We start from the raw sequence: 14,613 nt of genomic DNA, 5'->3' as shown, positions 1-14,613 counted from the left end.
TCATGATTTGACAATGAAGACAGATATCTGATGTTTAAAACTTCATTTTCAGTGATTCTTGGCACACTGTTCCTGTCTACACCACCCCAAGTTATTCTTGACACAAAGTCCAGATATCAATGAAGTGACGTTTTTACTAGGGACTCTTGTCTCTACTTTTTCAAAATCAAATCTCATTCTTCCTGCAAACTCTGAGATATTCAGAGGTAACAGTTATACTGTATTTCTAAAGATCTTGAAATGGATTGTCCTATGAGGAAATCATGAACCCACTGCAACCACAGGGCAAGAATCCTCTTGGAGAGTAGCGTTAACACCCGAAGGGAATACCCCAAGTAAATGAGACAATACTACACAATTCATCAAACCAATATTACTATGGGCTACTTACACACGTTGTGAGGACACTGGCTGCAGCCTTGTCGAGATGAAATCCCCGAACGCTTCTCATTCCATCCACCAACAGTGTCAGCACATATCTGGCAAACGATGGGAAGTCAAGAGGATTTCACTTAAACTTGATATAGCTGTTCACATTTTCTAGAGTTGCTAAGTATCATTTGACAAGCCAGTCAAAATATTTTGCAATCTGCTGCTCATGTACTATACCTGTGACACTGCTGCAGAATACAATCAAACATCACATATGTACACTCGTCATACTGTAAGTTAACATTGGTTTTGCTGCAAATATTATTGCATTTACTAAATCTGTAATTTGCAGTAAATGTCATTACAAAATCACACTATGAAAGAAATCTGACTGCAGTTGACACAGAAAATAATCAAATCATTTTTCATACCAGAGATTAGAGATGTTTGCTTGCACAGCACAGCACAGCACAAATTACATTTAGTTAGTGAAGACCCATAATATGTTTAGAAACTGCATGGATTGCGTTTGACTGCTTTAAACAACGTCAAGTGCGGGGGAAGGGGGTGTGGCAAATGCTACACAATCCTATGAAAGGGAAGGGCATGTGGATCCTCTCTTTCAACTCACATTTCACCATCCTTGAGAGACAATGCCAGTCTGTCATACGAGATGAACGTAGCCTGGGTGCAATCCAGCGAGAGTTTGACTCCTTCTTGTGTTTCTAATATAACAGGAAACAAATGACAAAAAAAAAAAGAATTATTTATGATACAATGATAACAAAAAAAAACAAAAAAAACGGTAGAAGACAAATAATTACTGAAAACATTTTAGCAAAATAAGGAGTGTACATGTTTTCAAAATTGCTGATGCATAAAGCATGGTCAGCACTTGACTTGAAAAAATATAAAATTCTGAGTCATTTTGAAGATGATTTACATCAATGAAGAGTACAGAACTCTATAATATTTCAAAGATTAGAACAACATATCAAGGAGCTAAGAATTCTTTCTCCAAGAATCTGATATTGTTGACATAGTAGTCAAATATAGAATAGATGACATCCGAGAATTGGCAACTTCGTATCCTTTCATCCTCATAATTTATCATAGACTGCAAGACAAGTGAGACTTTGCCAATATTTCCTGCAGTGATTTCTTGGCAAAGAGGTTTCCTTCCTAGATTCAAAGCAGATTCTTACTGAGGGGAAAAGCTGAGCTCCAGTCCGTGAGAGAGTTGAGGGCCACGCCATAGGGAGGGATGCTCTGGTTCAGGTACAGCAGCGAGTTTACTGCCATGATCAGAACTCCACCTGGTAGGATGCAGAAAATCAAAAGTATGAGATCACACCTTATATTTTTACCATATGCTTTTATTTTTGACATACCAAGGAACCGGCTCACAAATTTTGAATATTGACAGCAGTGTTGATAGCACACTGAGTGATCAAACTGTGAGCACATGACACGAAAGGTTAGGTTCATGCTAATCACATCACAGTCTAAAATTGAGGCATAAAGAAGTGAATATCAATCACAAGAGCGCTTTCTTTTCACCCAACTGATCCTACAGTTGAATGCTCTGTATGTATTACAATCACCTTACGGCCATCAAGACAAGAAATGTTTGTCTAGTCTCCTCAATTTTTGTTCATTTACTTCTTCTTCTTTTTTTTTTTGGGGGGGGGGGGCACTCTAAACCAAGTCAAAGCAGTCAAGTGTGCAAACAACCATGTACCAATAGCATAACTTCAATTATTGAATCATCATCACTTGTAGAATGTACTGTATAAGCTGGTATTTTTGAGACGGTTTAATTTTCTCGAATTTCGTGAATCACACTTGGACCGCGAATTTGACAACATGGAAAAATGTCACCACGAGCCAAGGTAATAGTGCGCTTATGATGGCCCCTGTGTCAATCCTCGAAAACAACATCACGCAAAAATGTCTGTCACCTCATTCGCGCAAAATATCTGTAAGCAAAAAAACAGCGTATACAGTAACTGGAACAAACATCACATAAAGAATAAGAATGCTAAATTTCTGGTACAGACTGTTTTTTCAGTACTCTCTATCAGAGTGTTAAGACCAGAAACTGACCGATGGGCTTGGGCACAGGGTAGACCTGCTGGCAGTCGTAGGGAAGACTACTCTGGGACCAGATGATGGGGTGGACCTTCTGGGCCATGTTGAGGGACAGGGCCACGATGGCACAGGTGTCCTGTCGCACTGCCACACGCCTGCAGGTCACATGACAAACAGATCAAAGTTTGTCCACTCAATGGTACGACACAATACAGGTTTAAAGGAACGCACTACTTTTATGTGGTTTTCCTCCAAAGTACAAGTTTGTCTGAATATACTGTGCTTTTGAATACTGTCTTCTTTTGAATTGACATTTTAACAGGTGACCAAAATATTATCGTGTGCCATTTTGTCTGACTTAAACACTTTGGACTGACTTCTTAGATCTGTACTGAAGGATGTTACATGTATAAACAATTTTAGTTTAACCCTTTCAGCATGATTTACTTGAAAGCCTGACATCTACTGCATCGTAATTTCCTATGGTATTGAAAGTGATAAACTGCTGAGGAGCCAACTTCAAGATGCCATACCACTCTATACAAATTAGGGTGACTTCATAATATTGTACCATCTTTGAATCACTACTCTGGTCTCATTCATTGGAAGATTATCAAAGAATTCTATGTTCTACAGCATTTACTGACACATCCATACTTATGCTTATCACGTAATAGTTGATGTTCTATAAATAAACTAGATAACTTGACCACAAATTGCCCAAACATAAAATAGCAATACAACTAGTGTGCACATACTGGGCTCAAAGTGTTGAAAGGTGTTCAGTTTAATTCAACAGCTTGTTATGAGATCCCCAATGAGGAGAAAAATCTGTAATTTAAATACATTTATAAACCATCCTGTCATAAATCAGGATGCACAATTTGCTTGATCGTAAAAATAACAATAAAAGCAGAATTGTAATATTTCCCAATGGCAAACTTACCCAGCCCATGTGCGCAGCGGTTCGTAGAGAATGAGCAAGGTCGGCTCGTAGTACCCGTGGAGGAACTGGATGTCCAGGATATTGTTGATGGGTTCATCCATCTCATTCAGCTTGATGGTGTAGCTCGGCATCAGTGCTCCACGCCGACTGCTGCAGATGTCATTTTAGGTATTTCAAAGATTATTTCGCACCTCATTATGTAATTGCACATCTGTATTGCAAATACATCACTACTCTTGAACTCTCCATATTTTGGGCAAATCACAAATAAAACCTTCCTTCGATCCTTTCGCTTTCAAAGCAAATAATTCCATCCCTCCTATTGATGACTCTAATCCTCAAGTGTAATTTAAAAAAAAAAAATAATCTGAAACAACATTTCACTGCATCATGATCCTCTCTGTCAATATGCTACAAGAATTACATGCTGTTGCTCATTTACACATTTCCGATGAAAGGCAAATAATTTTGTCAGATTCTTTTAAAGGGACTGTACAGTACTGGTTGAAGTAGGGATTTATGTTTTGAATATTCCTAAGTGAGATAATGAAAAGCCTCTTATGAAATATGAAAGAGCATGTACTTTTAAGAAGGATTCAACATTTATTTGATGAAAATTGGTTTTCAAATGGCTGAGATATCCAAAAAAATGATAATAATAAAAGGCGACATGCCCCAACTTTATTAGTATCTCTTTGTTTCACGTTGTTTTTGGATATCTCAGCCATTTCAAAACCGATTTTCATCGATTAAACTTTTGATACCCCTAGAACTGCATGCTCTTTGACATCTCATAGAGTGGTTTCTGAATATCTCACAATATGTTAAAAGCTAAATCTTCACCTTGACCAGAACTGTACACACCCTTTAAGCTTAAGTGTGCATCATACAAATCAAATGTGAAAACACCAAAACGTTACGGCCAAATAATCTAAATTCAATTTAACTTAAATAGACAAATAATTTTGTGAGATTCTTTTAATCTAAAATGTGCATCATACAAATCAAATATGGAAACACAAAAAAGATACTGCCATTTCACTTCGAACAAGTCATCGGTCATACTGTACTGTTTTCTGACTGTACATACTGTAAAAACTAGAAACATTCTCGCCATTTTCTTCAACTTTTGCAAATTAGAGTTGACGGTCTTTTTCGCAGCATGACACTTTTGCAAACTGCCACTAGCATTCAATGCAATGTGTAGACACACACTTTGCATGCATTTTACTTTCACAAATTTTGACTCCTTGCAAAATTCTCGAAAGTTTCATCTAAGTGTCTGAAAATTTCTGGTTTTACAGTAAATCAGCTGGGTAGCCTCACCTTCCCAGGGACTTGTCGAGGTCCTCTATTAGCCCATCTCTACGGAATGGAAGAACCACAAGCTTGTAGCCATAGGTCAACATGATGGCGCAGCGCTGGTCAGGATCCACTCTTACATGGGGGTGGTGAATGTTGCGGAAAGACCCCTCCTGTGGTGGGATTACACAGCAAACAAATAGTGGTGGCCGCATGTGATATTTTTGAGCAGTAACAAATAATTATGGTATTGTCATTATCATCATCAACACAATAATCATTTTATATTACAATAATAATTTTGATCATCACTACCTGACTCATCCCTACTACTGGTAGATAACCAATCAAAACAATAACTATAACTATAACCATTTTTATTATTATTACCAGACTAAAAATTTCGATGAGTGTCAAATCTATTAATGTGACAGACAATTGTCAATTTCCACAACTAGTGTATACTGTACAATTTCAAGCTACATTTATGCTCAATTTATTCTCATATCAAAGGAGTAAAATCAGAATACACAGAGAGCTTCATTATAAAGAAAAATGCCCAATCCTAAAGTTTCAGAAATTAGGGAGAGCAAAAAAAAACATTAATGAATAAAAAGAAATAAAATAAATAATCAATCACTCAACAATTACAAAAATTGTTCTTCCACAAGAAAAAAATTATATTTCTCGTGTAAAATCTATTAAAGGGATAAATGAAAGTTGTGGAAAATTAAAAGTGGTAGCAGACCCATTCCATTACACTATGCAGGCAAAACAAAATAGAGCAAATTAAATTGTTACCTTTGATTCGTCATCCTCAAAGTAATGCATGGACACAGTCTTGAGGTCATGCATACTGGGGTCGTACTCAACAATAGAGAGCTGCAATCAGAAAGATTAATTATATCAATCAACATTTCACTTTCAGATAAACAATGAAGGATATGGCCATTGTCATATGGATTAAAATCATTGATTACATGAAAGGGAATCACTAAGAATAATCCTAATCTTTACAACAGGAAGTGTTGCATACATATTTATTCATTTGTCACATATACATAAGCCATATATAAAATCTTTACAGGTATGACAACCCAAATACATGTATGTACTGTTCCTGAGATATTTGAGATATTTTTATTTCTATGTTTATAAAACTTTTCTATATCAAGCGTCATCTTTTTTTTTTCCCCTCCCATTCCACTCAGTATGGCAAATCTCCACAAGTTTTACAAATGTCTGATTCCTCCTACCTTTCCTCTTTACATTTTCCTCTTCAAAGTTCAAAAATTTACAAGTAGAGAACAGTTTATTGCTATAGATAATGGTTAATGATATAACAAACTACATCCAAAAATGCAGGTTAATAAAATTGTTGTTTTTTTTTCTAAAGTCAATTCATCACTATTAGTGATACATCAAGCTCTGTTGCGCTTGCACTGCTTTTCATCAATACTGTATATGCCATATATTTTGTGAGGTTTTTTGTAAGCAAATTTCATGGGTTGGTTGCTATTCGCAAATTTGACGAGCAAAAATACTAAGTCTGATCCCGATATGAATGTGAGTGCAGGCATGCATTTCTCCATTAATTTACTGTACTCTACGATGGTGAATTTAACCATTCACAAAATTGTCCAGAAGTTTGACTTCGCAAAAAAATTAGACTCGCTAAATATATGGTGTTTTAAAATTTATAAAGTTGATGATTTCTGATAAGGCCTGGACAAGGTAAGGAGACATGTACATGGGGGGGGGGGGGGGGGGGGTGACCTTTTACCTTAGCATTCATAAAGCTGAGCAGGAGTGCATCTCTTCCTGAGCCTGTCACCTGGGCAGTCTTCATGGACATCACCTGCCCATAGAGGCGGAAGGAGGCGGCTTGCTCCAGCTTCTGCTTGGGCTTTGAATCTTGGAAGTGGGAGAAATACGATAAAGCCTCATTGCTCTCTGCATTCCTTTAAAAACTTGCACAACTCTTCGAGTAAGATAGATCACCTACTTTGCCTTTTTACATTCAACAATTAAAACATTACCCCCAAACTATTATGATTCCTATTATTGTTTTGTCAAGCTTGACCTCACTGGGTGGTCACAGAAATCGGGATTAACCTCATTCTGGAGACTTAGCATATCCTCATACCATAAAGACAACATTTCCAAATGAAAAAAACAAAACAAAACAAACATTTGTGCAAAGCTAAATTGAAGACTTTATAATGCAATGGTATCCTCACTACTCCTAATCTGCATTTTCAAGGTTGCTAGTAATGTAACTGCTTCATGAAACACATGAAATCTTAATATCACCTATTTTAGGTCTGATGTTTGATTTCATTCTTGTTATTGCAGCCTACTTTAGAAAAGTGTGAGAGTGCTATCAGTATCAAGGATGAACTGCCCTAGGCCCTACCTTTGTCTGCTGGTTTGTTGGAGTCAACGGTAATCATAGAATAGACAGTCAGCTCAGAGCCCTTAGCGACGACAAGATTCTGCTGGTCCTGGGTGAAAAAGTGGCAGTAGACGCAGTGCTCCACCCCGGTAGGAGGGTGCACCTCTCTATGAAAGGCGTACATCTTGGTGGATCACGTCTCCAAACCCACTTAGCCGCTAGACAGTGATAGACAGAACCATGAAACATCATAAATCATACTTGAACAATCAAGCCAAATTATCTGTGCACAAAAAGACCATCTTGCTTAGATACTGAAATACAAATGAAGAAAGATCACCCTTACATCTTTGAATAAGAGGACTCAATTAAGAAAGGGCTTCTTTGCCCAGTTTGGACACAATATTCAATGCGCAATGCGATGCCGATGGACTCTCTTTTCTCTGCACTGGACTCTGCTGGTAGCCTGACCAGACCGCTGTGCAAAGCACAGCAGTCTGACATGTACTAGTGTTTAAACGTTGTAAACGACCGTCGCTTTTGACGGCAAGACCACAAAAAATGTCTTTTATTTTGTTTGATTTTAACAGTAATACCACCCACCTATATCGTATTTTGCTGATGGTTGAGTTGAATTTGGTGTTTTGTTGGTATCCAAACCTTATTGTTGAATTTTTCGGAGTAGATTGTGCGATGATTCACAAAATCAACGAACTACCACGAACGCTCAACCCTAGGTACCATGGCAGCATTTTACGTACGCCCGTGCGTTTCGTGTGTTACGTAAAGCTTGTCGTCTTCTATGTACGTGTATTTCCGCACGTGCTGCTCTCATGATTTGACGTCACTTCCGCTCCGACTAGCTCATCCACTTCCGCTCCGACTAGCTACATTGTAGTATAGGAGAGTGATTGCCATTCAATAACACGCAGAAGATGAGGAGTGAAGCAATACGGACGCTTACAGACCTGATTTTAAGGACGGATTTCGGTGGGTTTTTGACGTAATTATACGCATACCGATTATTGAATGATTATCATAGATTACGGGGATTCCTTATATTTTAGTTTTCCACAATTAATAAAGATATTCATGAAGGAAACATACACCCATCGCTGAAAAATAACAACCTCTGCGAAGGAGTAGACGTGCAGCCGCTGTCGTGAAGCGACAGCGGCTGCGTGTAGTTAGTTACTCTGCTGCGTGCTGGTAAATCCAGTCGCAGTCCAACTTAGAAATGAGGTGGGACTTTCATGTTGTGATAAAAGAAGTAGGCCTTTCTCTCTTAACTGTTTTTATACTCACTTATAGCTCTTCTGTGGTAGTTGTGCAGTGCATGTGCTGGACAAGTAGAAATCTAAGTAAGTCATACAATTGGACCTACCCTACGCTATGCGCATTTCAGTGTCATCCACACGCGAACATGTACATCTGGGACTGTAGTGTTTGTATGCCGGTGTCAGTCGAGACACTTACTAGACTAGAAAGCGTAGTGCCGAGGTCAAGCTAGCTCAAAGGTATACATCGTAATATCTCCAGTGATAATCATAATATGAAAACTACAACAAAAATTACCTCATTCACTGGAAACAGCCCTGGTACAGCGTAAAATGCGGTTATGCGTAGCCTTCTCTCTCCCACAACATAGAGAAAAGGTCTGTCGGACGTACAGCTCCGCAGCGTGGGTACCGGTAGCCTTAATCAAGCCGCTTTTATACTGTCTTACATATCAAAGTTCCTCATTTCGTCTTCTATACCACTGAGAAGGATCTTTTGATGGTTGTTTGATTTTTTTTCAGCTCACGTAGACAAAATAGCAGCAAACCCAAATCATTCTTCCTGATATCTTGTGCGGGCTGTTGTGAATAAACTGGTATTATACATAATAATACAATTTCCTGAACTCTTTAAGATCCTATCAGTGTTGTTGAAATCTATATCACATCTTTCATTTTGTTCCCGCAATGAACAAAGTAATGCGGAACCAACCACTTGAATAATCGATCAATCTATCCACATTGAATACCCTGAAATCACTGCATCATCCGCATATTTGATTATCAGATACTCGCCTCTCTTCCAGCAGTAAATTCACAAGTATACGAAAATAACTGATGGGGCATACCAAAGACATCATGCCAAAAGACTCTCTCTCTCTGGCCTCTTCAGCTGGAAAAAAAATCGTAATAATCAAGTGAACAAATAAATGAATATTAAGGTAGATAAATAAAATCATGAAAATCAACAATATGATGAGAAGATGAACACTGTTAACCAATTTCTGAGTAAATAAATACAAAAGTATAGTGTATTAATGCACTGGGGGGGGGGGGAGTTGATGTGTGTGTGACGTATAATGATTACATTACATACGGTATGTATGAAGGCGAATCCACTTGCCAGGAGACGTTATGACCTTATCACTTTAGGATAGGATGATAAGATTCCGAACTTGTTAAGGGGCATGACCAGACTATCTTTATAATTTCACATCATTTATTACATAAATCGACAGCTCCACGAATAGATTATTGTGGAATTTATTGTGGTCCTTGAGCAGAGATGTCAACACTCTGAAATTACACTGAGCAATGTTGATTCATAGCAGACTCACAGTCATGTATTTCAGAATTGTTAATGTAGCAATGTAATTCCATGTTATAATACCGCATGTTTAAAAATTTCATCAGGTGTAGAATCTATGCATGCCTTCTTAATTCTTTCGTCCTGCTTCCTTGAGCCCCAACTGCATGCAGTCTTATATGGTGAGGCTGCTATGTCATCATCCTTGTTACTTATTGCAATTTGTTGTAAATTTTGAAAACATTCCTATCCATTCCTCATTTGATTCCATATGGATTTTGTTTTAGTCTTTTTTCCTTTTTTTTTTCTTCTTTTTTTAGCAAAAAAAAACCAAACAAACAAAAGGAAGATAGAGCTAAGTTAGTGCTGTATATGAAGACATTAACTCTAGTTTAAACTTTCTCATAGTGGATCCAGCAAGGCGCCGGGGGGGGGGGGGGGGAATGGGGCAAAACTTTCACATTTTAAGCTCTTTCTTGAAAACCCTATATCATACAGACAGATTTTCACCAAACGTGCCAGGTATAGCATCCCCAGAGTAGTAATAGAAATTTATTTTGTTGGAAGGGTGCGTCACCAAGTCGAGGGAGAGGGGCAAAAGATCCTAATTTAGGAAATTGTTTAAAACAAAAATTCTCTAGAACCAGATGTGATTTAGAGATTTCCCATCAGAGTCCAATGAACAGCCATCAAATCAGATGAGATGATAATGTCGGGGGGGGGGGGGGGCTTGCGAAAACGAGGGTTTTGCTTCTTCTTTTTTATTGTAATGCAACAATCTGGAATGCAACACTTTTATTGGTGCATTTCGACACCTTTCAATAATAAAGTAAAAGAAGAAAATGTATCTTATTTGTTTAGGTTTCTTAAAAAAATTATTCATAACAAACTAACTATTCATTTTGTTGTTTGTTGTTGTTGAGTACATGTTTTCAATGATAAATGATAATGATAATGAATAACATTTATATAGCCCTTAATACTGATGTTTCTAAGCGCATCGATCCGGGAAAAAAAAAAGAAGTATGACATTAAAATAAAATACAGCATTATGTAAATATACGTATTAAGATATAACATGCAGCAGCAAAACAATATAATTAAAGTTGAGTAAACAGATAAGTTTTCAACAATGACTTGAACTTATCAATAATATTGCTGATCAAACTAAATTTCTTGAAAATCTGATATCTAAGTCTGTTGGATAATTTGAATAAAGTTCTATATTCAGATGCACCTTTTTTGATTATTGAGAAAAAAATCACTGCACAAAGTAATACAATATGTTTGTTATCCGATAAAACAGTATACTAATTTGATAGCTGTGTGACTTTCTCATTTATGGCCTGCTACTCAAATTATTTAAAGATCGAATATAGGGTCTATATATGCCCCTCCCGCATTAGCTAATAAATAAAGAGCTTTTGCATTTCTAAAGAACTGAAATTCATTTATCTTGAGCACACTTCGGATTAAATAATTAGAAAATTTTCTCTCTCAAAAAAAAATAAGATTATACGTTGTTATTCAACTTCCAGAAAAACAGAAACATTATAATCCTTTCATTGGTGTGTTGAGTCAATTGTGTTCTTAGAAGCAGGCCCTGCTCACGTTTGTGGCACACAAAATAACTTCGTCATAGAATAGGATACTCAAAATTACCAGTCTTACCTTTCTCGTATAATTTTCTTATCTATACAGACCTGGGCCCTGTTTCATAAAGCTGTTCGTAAAGTTACGAACGACTGGTGATCAGTTCTGATGTGCTATACTCACCAGAATTTCCATAATCCAGCACAAGAACTGATCATCAGTCGTTCTTAACGTTCGTAACTTTACGAACAACTTTATGAAACTCCCCTGGTCTGCCAATGACGAGAAAGCACAAAATGTGCACATATGTGAATTATAGCAGGTATACTATATCTCTCTCCATCTCCCTCCCTCTCATCAGCGTTGCCTGGGCCCCATTTCATAAAAGATGTTAGTATGTCAACTCTTGGTGGAATGACAACTTCCAATAGCAACAGCCAATCAGGAAGCGGGATTCTTGTCGTTACTATGACAATAGTCATTCCAGCAAGAGTTGCTATCATATCAACTTTTTATGAAATGGGGCCCAGATGGTGATTTTGGTAACCAAAAAGGGTGAAATTTTGTGATTTTTTAATTGTTTGGTGACAAAATTTTAGCCTGGTAACCAAATCAAAATTTGGTGTTTTTTGGTAATTTTTTGGTGATTGAATGAAAACGAAAATGCATTTTGCCCGAAGTTCTCCCCTTATATCGCGATCAAGTACACATGTACACATTACAATTTCCTGTAGAAACAACAATCTGTGCATATTTTGTCACTCCCACACTGAATACTATCCATAGATAAAAGATTTCATAAGCATTTAATGTGTATACGGCGCGGCGTAAATTGCACCGAGACTCGCGCAATGCAATTATGCAGAGTGTTTGCAGGTTTATTGACGTCAGTTGTCTTGAAATTGAAGCCGAAACTAAAATTTTTCAAATTTGGTGATTTTTTATGACTTTTGGTGATTTTTCACATGCCTTTTGAGGATTTTGTTCTGATGGAACCTGGCAACGCTGCCCTCTCTATACGTATGACATACACTCAGCACAAAAAAAAGTAAACACTTTTTCAAGTTTATTTCTCATAAAATGTTTTGCTAAATGTTAATGTATTACATACCATATAAAAGGTGATTTAATTGGCTATCAACTTGGTAAGTCAATAAAAAGGGAAATTTTACGTATGAGTGAACACCTTTGTTTTCCTCTTAACCCAAGGCACAAAAGTAAAAATTTCAAAAAAAGAGCAAGTTGCCATTCATGCGTAAATGCTCTTCCATGAAACACTAAGAACAAAAGACAAATTTAACACAATGAAAAACATGAATTCAGTTGCAAAAATATACCTATGATCTTTATGATATCTTTGAAGCCCAAAATATCAATAAAGGCTACCATAATAATTAAAATTTGCATAAGCTCCTTTGTGGAGTTATTTTGTATAAGCTCCCTTGCGGAGACATCCAATATGAGCTCCCTTGCGGAGACTTCCAATATGAGGTCCCTCGTGGAGACTTTATGAGCTCCCTCGTGGAGACATAACCACGTCTAATATTCATGTTTGATTTATGTCAGTATTGTCTGGGGCAAATTATGTGTTCTATAAGGCCCCTTTTTCTCTCTCTTCTTTCTTTAAAACACAACAACAGCAACTTTGATTTTGTTTGATGTTATAAAGGGATAAAGGGAAACAAAACTTTTTTCTTTACTATTTCATTCATGTCTCTCATTATGTTAAACTGGTTTTTTGTTATCATTGCTATCTTGAAGGGCACTTGTAAATGAAAGACAAAAATATTAATGTCAATTTTTGCAATATTTACTTTTATGCCTTGGAGGACAAAAACGAACGTGTTCACTCATGCCCAAACGTTTCCCTTTATATTGACCTACTAGGTTGATAGTCAATTAAATTACCTTTGATATGATATATAATACATTGATTTTCATCGAAATATTCTATGAAAATATTCTGAACTCGAAAAAGTGTTTACTTTCCTTTATTTGCTGAGTGTGTGATAAATGAGAGAAACAGCGATAGATAGATTTAGATATAGATGGGCATTTCCGTGAGTTGTGCGACATGACCACCAAAATTTTACCCGCATATTTCAGGACAACTGATAATCTTACTTTGTTAGCCATAGTTTGAAGTGTGTGAAACCAACTTTACCTTTAGGAAAAGTTCCCTTTTGTGCATTTTTATACCTTTTGAAACCAGAAAGCATTTTTTGACCTAAAAATTCCTAAGAATGCATTTCTGTTGCTCTTTGTGATAATTTTTTATATTTGAGGCTCAAATCAAACTTTGTTTGGTTTTACAAATCAAAAATATGTTGATCTAGCAGTAAATAAAGTGGAGACCTCGATATAAGATATGTACTTCGGACAGCAGCGTGCTCTTACATAGCTCGAGAAGCTGCTGTAACGTGAGTTACCGAAACATGAACTTTTTAACCTAGCAATTTTACTATGCCCAACTGAGACATGGTATTTTGGATTATCAAATAACTATGCAGCACACATCCAAGAAATATGATGGGACTTATAGTCTTTGCTTCAAATTCTCATAACAGAGGTCTTAAAATTGTAACGTGAGTTACCATGTAACGTGAGTTACCACAATGTAACGTGAGTTACCAACATGATTTTTCTTTAATACCAAGAAATGATATGAAGGTTGTGATTGTAAGTAACCAATGAGTACATGATTACTGAACTCTTGTATGAAGATTCTATTTCCAGTAGATTTTTATTCTCTTGGTCTCTCTCTATCACCAAACCAACTGGTCTACATGTACAATGTATCAATTACACATGTTCATCACATGTTAACTTCTGAAAGAAACTGTTCCACATTTACTATTTAATATTACAGTGCATGTATACTGATCTGTTACAAAAGTTGTTAAAAGACATTTCTTCTAAAGCTGCATGGACCTTGTTCCAGCAAATTTTCAAAATTTTGTGATAACTATTAATAGCCTCCTGATTGGGATAATCACTGCATGATTACTCTTGAAAAGTTCTTGTTTTTGTAATTCAAGTGATTACTATTTGACATTTCATAGTTTATACCTACCTGTATAGACCAAAGCCATTGTTTATGAGGCTGAAACATTTACACTGTACATGAATGAACAGAATTTTAAGATTGGAGCTCGCTTCCTGCTGTTTTTTCTGAGATTTTTGAGAACTGAACATTGTGAATTTGACACGCTTATGTGTTTTATACTATTCTACTCTGAGGTTTTAGCTATATTGTTGCAAAATCCTACAATGAAACTTTTCCATGTTTACTATAATTTACTTTACATGCTGATCTATTACCAAAAACTTG

The 14,613-nt window shown here is 36.6% G+C and overlaps 1 protein-coding gene across 1 annotated transcript in view; it reads right to left on the bottom strand.

Annotated features, from left to right (window-relative positions):
- LOC139714270 (cleavage and polyadenylation specificity factor subunit 1-like) overlaps positions 1-8,743 on the bottom strand; it is a 38,845-nt gene extending 30,102 nt beyond the window's left edge. The window contains exons 1-10 of the mRNA XM_071625987.1: positions 8,682-8,743; positions 7,128-7,324; positions 6,495-6,625; positions 5,513-5,593; positions 4,736-4,884; positions 3,410-3,559; positions 2,479-2,618; positions 1,578-1,688; positions 1,004-1,097; positions 392-479 (exon numbers count right to left, since the gene is read on the bottom strand). Coding sequence (XP_071482088.1) covers positions 392-479; positions 1,004-1,097; positions 1,578-1,688; positions 2,479-2,618; positions 3,410-3,559; positions 4,736-4,884; positions 5,513-5,593; positions 6,495-6,625; positions 7,128-7,290 — 1,107 coding nt within the window. The 5' untranslated portion in view covers positions 7,291-7,324; positions 8,682-8,743. The remainder of the gene's footprint in view (positions 1-391; positions 480-1,003; positions 1,098-1,577; positions 1,689-2,478; positions 2,619-3,409; positions 3,560-4,735; positions 4,885-5,512; positions 5,594-6,494; positions 6,626-7,127; positions 7,325-8,681) is intronic.
- Between the last annotated feature and the right edge of the window lie 5,870 nt (positions 8,744-14,613).

The sequence above is a fragment of the Diadema antillarum genome, unplaced genomic scaffold, assembly GCF_040938485.1.
Source record: "Diadema antillarum isolate AM-2024a unplaced genomic scaffold, OU_Dant_1.0 seq00002213_RagTag, whole genome shotgun sequence".
Lineage (NCBI taxonomy): Eukaryota > Metazoa > Echinodermata > Echinoidea > Diadematoida > Diadematidae > Diadema > Diadema antillarum.
This window is presented reverse-complemented; position numbering and strand designations above follow the sequence as displayed.